The 12529-nt window shown below is 46.0% G+C and overlaps 1 protein-coding gene across 1 annotated transcript; it reads left to right on the plus strand.

Moving 5' to 3' along the window:
- Window positions 1-8384: 8384 nt before the first annotated feature.
- LOC142956533 (insulin-like growth factor-binding protein 3) lies at window positions 8385-12445 on the plus strand. The gene is made up of 4 exons (XM_076098166.1): window positions 8385-8760; window positions 9465-9715; window positions 10513-10632; window positions 12320-12445. Exons 1-4 carry the CDS (start codon window positions 8388-8390, stop codon window positions 12443-12445), a joined length of 870 nt encoding a protein of 289 aa, XP_075954281.1. The 5' UTR covers window positions 8385-8387.
- Window positions 12446-12529: the final 84 nt, after the last annotated feature.

Consider the following 12529-nt stretch of genomic DNA (forward strand, 5'->3'; position numbering starts at 1 on the left):
ACCAAATGAGATGTATGGAGCCAAATCCAGGTCAATAGTTTTGATCGTTTGAAAAAATAATTGAACCTGAAAGTTCAAATTTGGGTCTTGAACTTTGAAAAATACAACAATGTATTCAAAATAAAAATAAGTGAAGGAAAAGTTTTTGGGGGTTAAATATAACTTTGATTCAGTTCTGGAATCGTTTTGAATATATTTGATTTCATTTTTTTTTCACTTTCATATATACATATTAGTGTTGGGCAAGTTAACGCGTTAATTTCACGTTAACGCATTCATTAATTAACGCCGACAATTATTTTATCGCGCGTTAACGCATTTTTAAAATTTATTATAATTATTATTATTTATTTTTTTTTTTTTATTGAAAGACAAGAGACAATACATATACATAACAAGAGGATGACAAGAACAGTGGGATAAAAGCCAGCAAACATCCTATAGTCAGTAATGTTAGTGCACCTATATGCTGAAATTCACGGTAAACGCATTTAAACGGCACAGATCGGGAGCGAGCGAAGGACTTTGAAAGTTAGCGGAAATTATTTCAGAATAAGATGCCAACAAAGTATGAATTATATTCACATTAAGTATAAAACATGCTACCTGCATCTCGTGAACCAAATGTTATTGCCCTTTTGTTCATATAGCAGTACTTTTAAAATAAAAGTGTGCAATACACTACTTTTGAATTCATTATTGAACTTTGCCATAACAATGCGATTAATCACAATTAATCGCAAAAAATCCATGCGATTAATCGCAATTAAATATTTTAATCGTTGCCCAGCACTAATATATATATATATATATAAACATCAAACAAAAAGTTCGGAAATGAGTGTTTGGTAGATTATTTCTCTGATGTAACAATGCTTCTTGGCAATAAATTGTATACCGTTGGAAAGCCTGTTTATTTACCTTTTAAACGGTGCCCCATTTGTAAGGATCATGCATTTGTGGGATGAGCAGCACAGCTGAGTATGTGGGTTGCGCCCATGAAAAAGTTGCCAAATCTTCTCTGCCTGAACATGTGGAGGAACGTTATGTTCAGCAATGAGTCCAGATTCTGCCTCAGGAAGTTAGATCTTATAGGGTCAAAGTGTGGAGAAGACGGGGAGAACGCTATGCTGATTGCTGCACCGATAGAGTAACACCTTTTGGTGGAGGCAGTGTGATGGTGTGGGGCGGCATCTCCATCACTGGAAAAACGAGGCTTGTCTTCATTGGAGGCAATCTCAATGCAGAGAGATATCGAGATGAGATTCTGCAACCAGTGGCAATCCCATTTCTCCACAGTCTGGGACCGAACTCCATCCTCCAAGATGACAACGCTCGCCCCCACAGAGCGGGCTTTATCAGAGACTACCTCCAGAGTTTGGGAGAGAGGATGGAATGGTCCTGACCTCAACCCAATTGAACACTTGTGGGATCAGCTTGGGCGTGCTGTTCGTGCTAGAGTGACCAATACAACCATGTTGGCTGACTTGCGACAAATCCTGCTTGAGGAGTGGAATGCCATCCCACAGCAGTGTGTGAGCAGGCTGGTGACCAGCATGAGGAGGAGGTGCCAGGCTGGTGTGGCTGTGTATGGTTCTTCCACACACTACTGAGGCTCCTGTTTGTTAAATGAATAAATTCTAAAATTGCCAATATGTCTTGTTTCTTCCTTGTAAATGATAGACTTCAATCATCCAATCCACCAAACAAGAGTCGACAGCAACAGCAGAATACGCTGTTTGGCATTGGCAGAGAAGATTTGGCAACTTTTTCATGGGTGCAACCCACATACTCAGCTGTGCTGCTCATCCCACAAATGCATGTTCCTTACAAATGGGGCACCGTTTGAAAGGTAAATAAACAGGCTTTCCAACGGTATAATATTTATTGCCAAGAAGCATTGTTACAACAGAGAAATAATCTACCAAACACTAATTTCCGAACTTTTTGTTCGATGTTTATATATATATATATATATATATATATATATATATATATATATTGATATTTGAGGTCAGTTGCAGATTTAATATTTTCAGATTCAGATCATTTTTTTAAATAGTTTTTCATTTTCAGTTTCAGAGTTATGGCCTTGATCTGGCTTGGGGGCGTGGCATCACCTGAGAGGGGCGTGTAATTATGAGTGACAGCATAACAAAGAAGGCTGACAACCTTACTCAACCACGTTGCCTTCAGGAGACTTATGACTCAATGCTTTCCATACACCATATTCACAATGCAGTGGAAAAAAAACTAGGAGACTCTGAGCGCCATCTATCCTGAAGGAAGCTTCAGAAGGAACCAGCCACGAATATAAAACAATACCAGAACTGAATCAAAGTTATATTCAACCCCCCAAAAACTTCTCCTTCACTTATTTTTTGTTTGAATACATTGCTGTATTTTTCAAAGTTCAAGACCAAAATGTGGACGTTCAGTTTCAATTTTTTTTTCAAATGATGTGGACTTGGCTCCCTAGAGATGCACCGTGAGACTTTAGACAAGTTGGGTGTATGTTATTACACAGCTAGCCGTTTCCAGTATTTCTGCTAAGTAAGCTAGCTCAGCTTCATATTTACCAAACAGTGGTGGTTAGCGACCCTCAACTTACTTTAACAAGATGGCGGGTAAGCACATTCGCCTAAATGACGAACTTTTTCGTCAACATACTGTGTTCTGCGTTTGTTTCCTCTGCAGTAGCTTTTTGTTTCTTTTAAATCTCATTCTGCTCTCTCTGACAGCATTACCTGTGTTATTAATGTTTTACATGTTTTTTGCCCGTTCACACAGTGAAATGTTTTGTAACGTCATGTTAGCACCTTTCCGTCTAACAGACACGTGTCTCGTGCATCCCTTTGTATATTTATCTTACATTACCTTGAAATTCGGCTTCATAATTGGTAAACGTTTGGGTCGCCACTAGAATTTCTAATAAAGTTCTGTGGGTTTGAATCAAGTATGGCTGCACTGACCCCCTGGTACGCTGCTGTTAAATGGGTCAAACACACCGCTGAACCAGACACACCTGGTCTTTCCTCTCTCAAGTCTCAGCCACAGCAGCTTGAGTACCAGCCACGGGCCGTGTCTTCTGTGGCGCGTCTCATGATGCAATGGAGGATTTGAAAAGTAAGCAGACCAAGATACCACTGTCCAGAGGTCAGTAACAACATAACTCAGCTGGAACCAGTGTCCTTGTAGATATATATATATATATATATTCAGTTCAACTTGTAGCCAGCAGAGGGCGCTAACAACACAACACTTTTGAACCTGAGCATGTAGAGTCAAGTCCAGTGGTTATTGAGACGTGGCTTATTTCCCCAGTCTGAAGTGTAACTTAAAGGTGAAACACAGTAATGGTGACGGACCTAAGTGGATCACCATGATATCTTTAACAAGGCTGTCCATCAGTGTCTTTCTCTCTCGGTACATATGCACACACATGTCCACTGTCTCTTTTACGAAGCGCCATAAAAAGGAGGATTTTACCTCCACACAAGCCTGGACAGGTTGCTCTAATGGCGCTCAGGGGGAATACAATTGCATTGCCTAGCCAAAGAGGGAGGAAAGAGGTGTAATGGAGTAGTCCCCCCCCCCCTCACTACTGTCCCTTTGCAGGTGGTGAAAGTGAAGAATTCCCGGGGAGGGCAGGAAGGAAGCGAAGGCCCAGGTGTGGCGGCTGCGGAGAGCCCAGAGCCCAGTGTTCCTCTGTTATTTGGCGCCGGAGTGGCCACGAAATAAAAAGAAGCCGGGGAAAGTCCAGAAAACCAAGTAACATTATTAGACCGCAGAGGAACCCTGTCAGGAGACGATATTTCACACAGGTAATAACAGTGTGTGTGTGAGCATGACACAGCTATGTAGGCCCAACTTCATCCTGCAATAATTGCCCATCAAACTTGATTTATATGCCTTTTGCTGGCTGATTGTTGGTATACGTGAGAATGTACTTTAAAAGAAAAACAAGACAAGAAATTGCCTGACGGCTTATTTTCCAACTGTCAACCCGCACATGGGGGACCACTGAAGAGCCTCTGTAATTGAATCACTGCTATTGTGTTGACATTCCTGACCTGAGCGAGGACCCGTAACAGACGCTGATTAAGCCTGTCACATACAGTGTGCCCATCTCGACAAATAGCAGCAAACGTCACCGATTAACACCAGTCTCTTCTAGTGGGCTGAGGCCAATCAAGTTTCACTTCGCCAATGATGTGGAGGTGAAAGGGCATGTTTATCAAGGCTGACGGAGCTCATTCTCGTTCCCGGAGCATCCCCCCCAAGCTCTGCAGCATTTTTACGGCCACTTAATTAGAGGGGTACGGCTCATCTCGTCCCTTTTGAGGCGAAATTAAGGTTGGGGAGCAAAAATAGAAAGTGCATGTCTGGCATGGCTGCACAATTTGAGGCCCCTCAGTTTTGTTTTTAGCAGATGCCGAAACCTCAAAAACGCAATGAGATTAATTGTGGGGCTTTCATATCTTTCAAATAGTGCGGGTCGGGTCGAGATGATGCCCAACATCATCAATGCATCATTAGTTGTTTTTGAGTAATGCTGTGTTGAGTATTTTTTTGTTGTTTTTTCGTGAATCATTTCGAAATGTATGTTAAGTGTCAAAGCTGCACATTTCTGTGCCATACGTGGAGAGAAACCAAAACCACGCACTGAAAGGTGACCCATTAACTGGAGGGTTGTAAGCTACACTAACGGGTGCTCTCTGACTCCCAGTGTACTCCTATGTATGCATATGTATGTATGGCTAGGGACGGGTCTCAATTGGCCGTTGTCGTGGTCACTGAAGTGGAAAGAACAACAGTGAGGTCAAGTGCTGCCTGCGTGATGTGAATTTGACCTCAAGTGCTCCTTCATCGATACCACCATTGATCATGCTAATAATAGACTTCAAAGTGGAAGTTATTTGACACTGTTAACAACATAAAAGTGGATATCGATATGGTATTTTCTTTGATTCAAGACAAGCTTTACGGTAGGCTTTTGTCAACCACTTGTGGGTCGTGGGTGTCAATCACATCCCATGGTACTGGCACACCTGGTGGGTGGGAGGTGTGGGAGATTTATTGTTTGTCGTGACAATAAATATACGTCACACCGATTCATCCTGCTTTTTGGCTCCCAACTGGTCAAATACTAATGCTTCCCCACCCCCATTGTCTTATCCTTATTCAAACAGACCAACAAAATAAACTACACCAGAAATAAACTGCACATCAACAAAGTGAGCGGCGCCACTCTCAGCCCACTTCCGAGCTGCAATCCGTCAGGCTGAGAGCGTGGAGGTCCTCTCTCTCCGTCCTCCACTTCGCTCTGGCCTAATTACAGCCTTGGACTGCCTTCGGGGGCCAAGCCTCCAGAAATGGGGACCATGACAGGTCCACGAAAAAGAATTAACCGACCCTGGAATTAGATGAAAGGTGGCCTTTGCCCCCCCCCCCCCCCCCCCCCCCCCCCACACACACACCCTTTTGGCTCTTGATTTTGTCCTCCATTCAAAACCACATCTAATAATCGGATGGCTGTCGAAGCTTGGCATGGGTGCCAGTCGGAGCGGAATCAAAGGGAAAAGATGATCACATTAATCATAACAGAGGAGCCGTTGCGTCCAATTCAGCTGTGATGAGAGTCTGCTCCAGAAAGCTCTCAGACAGGGGCAATTATGTGAGAGACGGTCGTGAGACTATGGGGGGGAAACAAAGAAAAAAGAATAACAGTGAAGAATAACAGTGACCGGACCAGACTCATCATGTGATCTACAGCAGCAGCACTCCCAAACATTCCCTACATATTCCAACACACCCACATACGATATGTATGTATCCACACACACACACACACACACACACACACACTGACCCTCCCCACCACTGCCAACCCAAATTCCATGTAAAAATGGGAAAAGAGTTGGTTGGTGTTTGAGAATGAGGGGCACACACACACACACACACACACACACACACACACACACACACACACACACACACACACACACACACACACACACAGCCTTCTCCTGCAGACCTGAGGCTGATTAGACTATGTGCTTTTCAACCAGTGAGCTTTGGCTCTTAACACCGTCGCCAATGAGCCACAGCGCACTACTGGCCGAAAAAAAGCCATTGCGAGACCACTCTCGGAGCTTCGAGCCAGTGTATCTGATTCGTCCCAAATCACCTTAAAACAGTGGAAAATTGCTCCGGATTAGGATTTGACAAGCAGCTGCGGTTGGCCCGGCGTAGCCTCTTTTTTTTTTTTTTGGGACAGCGGGTCACGTTAAACACACGTGCAGTAATATCCTGTGTGTGTGTGTGTGTGTGTGTGTGTGCAAAAGCAAATTCTTCACAGTCCCTCTTTATTGAGCGGGCTGCTCCGCGGGACGACATTCCTCCGGTACACTGCCCCCCGTGCCCGGCGCTCTGCTCTGCTATGCTGAATATGCACAGGTGGCTGAGAGACCCCCCCCTCCGAAGAGCTCTGAGCGGAGGAGAGGGAGGGAAATCAGCAAGCTTTTTTTTTTTTTTTTTCAGCTTATGAAACAAATGTTTGGCATTCCACTGAGCACTGCTCTGCTGTAGACCTGTCTGTTAACAGGCGGCACTACGCCAGGGCTTGTTGTTGGCAACTGATTTGACATCGGCTTCCAAGCAAAGAGGAACCGTACACCTCGCCTCGTTATTCTTCAGAGGCATTCTGGACATTTCGTGTCGGTGCATTGCCTCTCTCATCTGCAACCCATTTATAGTGGACCTTTAAAAACGCCTTAGATGTAATTACTCAGGAATTTGTTCTCACTCACATGTGTGGTATGCGTCCTTATTTTAAGATATCTGCTTTGTGGCACTGACGAGCAGCCAGAGCAGCCCCAGCTATGTCACATGTCCTAACAACTAGTTCAGAAGACCGCTGCTGCACTGCATGTGTGAGGAACAGATACACGAGGTGCTTTTTTTGGGGGGGGGGGGGGGGGGGGGGGGGCAGGTCACCTTAACTTGTGTCTGAATTGTATTGTGACTTTCCTCTGGCGTACATGGAACCTGTTTACTGTAAAACCTCATCTCTTGGATCGTCTTCATCCAATGTTCAGATTTCTGGTCTGGAAATGGATGCCAAAATCAGCACACATTTCATAGGATGCTGTCTCGTCAAACATGTATTTTCAGAAAACGTGTATCATAAAAAAGAATTGTCTCAATGTAAGTAATCAACTTGGGAAGTTTCATGGCGATGTCTGGGTTCATCTTTTTTAATATACTCACCTGTAGTGTCTCCTCTTCATATTCAAAATGGATTTCACATACTGTTGGATTGTTTCATTTATAAAAATGCATAATCAATAACCATTTGTTTTGTATTTAAAGTATTATGCTGCAGGATAACTAGTAGTTCTCAAATAAATGTAGTGAGCAAAATAATAGAATAAAAGGTAAAGAAGGCATTCAAGTAGGCCTACCACAAATGTGTTCTCATAAGTGCTTCAGTAAATGTACTTAGTAACATTCCTCCGCTGGTTTTGTATGGATTCTTCAACATGTCATCTGTTGTAGCTTATATACTGTACCGAAGCTTGAAGTCATCATCTAATGTGTGGAACGGTCACAGTTTATGACTGTTTACAGTATACAGGTCAATGCAGGGTCACGTGCGGTAGCTCAGTGGACACACACACACACACACACACACACACACACACACACACACACACACACACACAAATGCCATCACATACTCATATACTCATTGTGCAGATGAAGTCACTTTGGCCTCTTAAGTTTACTGAAGTGTCACTGAATCATTGACAAATTAGAGCTGCATCACAGTTGAGGAAGCTGTAAATGCTTGACACACACACACACACACACACACACACACACACACACACTATTGGCGCCCCCTATGAAGGACTCTGTGCATAGCAGATGCCTGGACTCGTGTGCCCTTGAAACTGAGAGTTGATGCACATTAAGACATTGCTGTGTATTAACATGATTACTTCCTTGATAGCGTGTTTAATCACCTGTCAAATGCATCATATTTTGAAATGTATTCAGGCTATTAAGACCTCTACTAAATCCCTCAGCTAAAGCGAAGGGTTGTAGTTTTTTTATTGTTCTTTTTCTTATTTTATTCAAAATCAATTTTGAAAATGCCGTTCTACTGCTCTGCACTTGCTCGGATGGTTTTACAGGAATAACGGAGTCGAGGCAATTCATCGGCAGACCGCGAGCTCCTCGGGGGTGTGCCTACAGTCCCCGGGCTCTATATATTGAGATGTTTTGTCCGGTGGCGTTATGTGAATTAGAGAGCACCGCAGCGGGACAGCTCTGCTTCCTCACTTTGACACCACCTCCGTGCACGCTCCCCAGACGCCGCAATGGACTCCCGTTTTCGCGCACTTTGCATGACTTTTCTCCTGGCGTCGTTCACGCGGAGGTCAGGTGCGCTCGGCCCGGTCATCAGATGCGAGCCGTGCGACGTGGGCGCGCGGCTTCTGTGCAAGCCTCTGCCCCGGGACTGCGCCGAGAGGGTCCGCGAGCCGGGCTGCGGCTGCTGCATGACTTGCGCGCTGAGCTTCGGCCAGCCGTGCGGCGTGTACTCCGGGAGATGCGGCTCCGGGCTCACGTGTCAGCATCAGCCCGGTGAGACGAGACCTCTGCAGGCGCTGCTGGAGGGACGCGGGATCTGTGCAAACGGCTCTAACAAACGCCTCTCCGTCAGACCGACTCCTCCGGTCAACGAGCTGCCAGGTAACTGTTGCGCGTGCACCTTTTTTCCAATATGTTTTTATTCACCTCCAAGAACGGTTTTAAAAATGAGTTGCATGCAACGTGCAGACTTTGTTTTATTTGTTTCCCTCGTTGAATCTGCGAGCTTCTAAATGCCAAAGGAAGATGTGATGAGAAGAGAGTATGGTTGGTTTTACAAGTGTTAATCAACTCTCAGTTCCATCGCATACAATGAGAGCAGACATCCAGCTCAAAGCCACATCCACTCAGTGAGTTCTCTTCATTCATGCAAAGAGAAGCTGGAGGATGAGACGGGTCGAAGCATTAGGAGGAGGAAAGATTGTTTCAGCCTATTAGTAAGAATTTGATGGTGCAAGAGAGGAGAGGTGCAACTCAATATCAGGAAGTTGTTTCCTTTTTTTGTTGTTGTTTAAAGTCAGTGTGAAGACCTGAGCCTCCCTGAATCAGATTAAATGTTGATTTGAAAGGTGATAATGTAACTGTTTATCTCGGGTTCTTAAAGGAGAGGGACTGGGGCTACAGCTAGTCGAGGTTTAACACTTTTGGAATCAAGTGGTGGTGGTCGTTTTGCATATTTGTGTTCGTTTTTTCCAACCGATTGAACGATGTGGCACATGTCTCGATCACCATATAAAATCCCTGCCTCAAATGGAAGATTGTGTACCGCTTTTTGCGATTTAACACGTGTTGTTCTCCAACTTTAGCAGAGAATATTGAGACTTCCTACGAGGAGCGAAATTCCACCGGGTCGGGCCTCCAGACCTCGTACAGCACCCACAGGCCCACGGGACCCCCGAGACCTCCGCTTCACCCTTTTTCCCCCTCTGCCAAGTCAGAGGTCCTCTGGCGGGAGCAGCAGAAGAGAACCCAGAGCTTTAAAATGGAGGAGCTCCCGGGACCCCTCATCACGGACCAGCAAAACTTCTCTCTAGAGACCAAACAGGAGCCAGAGTATGTAAGTACCACAACCAGCTTTTTTTTTCTCTTCTTTTTTTCCCCTCTCTTCAGAGCACACTGGAGGAATGTTTTTCTCCTCTTCCTCTGTGTTTTGGTGTTTTTCTCCCATTGCGGGTGATGAAATGTTTTTGGGTCGCGGTGCCGGTGGTTGGCAGCAGAACGGCGTGGCAGCGAGCGGGTACGACGGCCCTGCGGCTGACCTGGGTCAGGCGGTTGTTTGGCCACAAGGCGTCCGCGTGCCGGGTGTACTGGGAGCCAGCGGATGATGGATTGGCCTGTGTGAGTGCCTGTTGGGAAGCCCTGCTGCTATTTTGATCTTCTCTCTGGCCAGAGAAGTGAGCACACACACCAGTAATGGGCTTTGACTGGCTGCTTTGATTAGTGACTGGAGTACTTGGACTTGAGGACAAGCCTTTTGGCTCCCTCTTTGAGCTCGTCCAAATTTCACTTTCTTCCCCCATCCTTGTGTGAAGTGTTAAGCAGCTTTGGCAAACTGTTAAGCCGCCGCAGTTCGGTCGGATGAATTGATTTCTCGTGCGTCACCTCTTTCATATCGCTCCAGCCATTGTTTAGGTATTACGCCGGGGCAGTGTGTGACACAGCCTGAGTCAGATTTGTTAACATCCTTATCCCCCCCACACCCCCACCACCCACCCACCCCTTACAAAAACAAAGAATGCATGTCCAAACCACACTGCAAAATGAAATGTTAGCTCGTGCTAATGGCATCAGCCGCACAAGTTCGGAGCTGGAGATGTTGAAGTGTCACTGCTTATGTTTTCCCCTCATCTGCAGGGTCCCTGTCGGAGAGAGATCGAGAGCATTCTCAGCAGCCTCAAGATTACAGACATTCTCAACCCCAGAGGTTTCCGCATACCAAACTGTGACAAGAAGGGCTTCTATAAGAAAAAACAGGTAAGAAAGCACATTCACAGGACCATCATATGATATTGACTGTATACGCTGAAATACAGGTTCGTGCATTGATTTCCCGAGAGGCTACACATCATTTGATATCATCTACCTGATAAACACTGTTTACAACTGTGAGAGGTCATGAGAAGGAAACCCACATTTCCTTTTTTTACATGCTGCATTAATAAAGATCCAATGCTGTAGTCGAGTGACTCAAGCTTTCGGGCTCCTGCAGCCCAATTACAGATGCGTATAGCTGTCTTCCTGCATTCATTGGTAGTCATTAGAGCCTCATCATTGCACCACCACACCAGTGAGGTAGACCCGAGCCACTGGCTCTGGAGACAGGAGCCACAGGGGCCAAACCCCAGCGGGGTTGACGGCTGGGACGATGGCCGTTTAACGGGAACCCTCCCAGGGAGACAGACGTCAAGGTGGCCGCCGGCACCCGACGCGCTCCCCCCATAATTGCTGGACTTTTGAGAAGCGCGCACAGAAATAGAGCCGCAGCCATCCCCGCGCTCACGTGGTTCAGCCCACGATCGGCTTGTAATAAATGAGTGGTTCTGACGCATTCATATGGAGCCACTTAGGGCTCCCGGCGCCCCTGCATCGCCGCCGAGGCAGCCCTTCTTATAACATAGCAGTCCCTCCTGCTTAATGGAAGTGTTCGCCTCGGCCTGCAATCATCTCATAACCAGCCTCACAACGCCGGGCTCATTGTCTTTGTTTATGTAGAACGGAACTCAGCGCACCGCCGCTGAGCCCCCGAGGGGCTGAAGGGCGTGGCACACATTTCACGTTGGTCAGTTTAATTTGGACGTTTGCATGATTTGAAGCAAGAACGTCCCTTATTACAGCTCTTAATAACAGTAAATGTCAGGACAGATGTTATGCGGGAAGCAGATGCACGTTTTTTCCCCAGTAATCTGCAAATTTAAATTTTGATTTCTGTGGTATTTTTACCATGCAATTTGTGATGCGTTCATCTCGCAACTACAGTTTTTCCTTCCCCCCCCCGTACTTCCTATGCAACAGTGATCTGAGTCCTCTCAGTCGAACCCCGCCGACATATTGAACTACATGCGGACGCCTTCCCTCCCGATCGGCTACGACTCCTCTGTGGAGCGGCAACGCCGTTGCTTGAGCCCTCGAAAAGAATGGCTGCATGTTTTACTAGAGTGAAGGTTGACCTTTAGTCAAATTGGCAGTAAAATAACAGCCCTTGGGTAGCTCCACCGACTCTGTAAGTCATTTGTAGTACCCATAATTTGGAGCTGTGGGGTATAATCAGCAACAGATGATTCGCACTGGCCACCAGCTTCTGAAAATAGATCTTGCTTCCCAGTTGTTCACAAACGGGACTAAGCAAATATTTTACCAGGTTTCTGTTTACCTTAAAGGTCTCTCTATATGTGTGTGTAACAGGAGGTAGACCATAAAAAGCAGCTCAAAATACCACAAGGCTGCGTCGGATAACCAAGGCTGCGTCGACTCAGCACAATCTGACCATTAATGCCTCTTAACTATGGCTGTTCTACTTCATCGAGTAAAGTGGCTTCTCATAATGCTGCATATTCAACTGGATTTACACATTTAGCTGCCCCTCGCCTCCACCTCCACCTCCACCCCTCCTCTCCTTATTTCTCCCCCCTCCCTTCACCTTGTCCCTTTCTTTCACTTTCAGTGCCGGCCGTCCAAAGGCAGAAAGCGAGGCTTCTGTTGGTGCGTGGACAAATACGGCCAGCCCTTGCCAGGTTTCGATGGGAAGGAGCGAGGAGACGCCCAGCACTACAACTCCGAGAGCCAATAGCAGCGGGGCCGGACGGGGGGAGGGAGGGAGGGTGGGGTTGTGAGAGCAAGAAGAATTGTAAACAAATGGAGACACTGAGGATAT

This window comes from Anarhichas minor, unplaced genomic scaffold (genome assembly GCF_050575085.1).
Source record: "Anarhichas minor isolate MPS153535 unplaced genomic scaffold, ASM5057508v1 ptg000024l, whole genome shotgun sequence".
Classification (NCBI taxonomy): domain Eukaryota; kingdom Metazoa; phylum Chordata; class Actinopteri; order Perciformes; family Anarhichadidae; genus Anarhichas; species Anarhichas minor.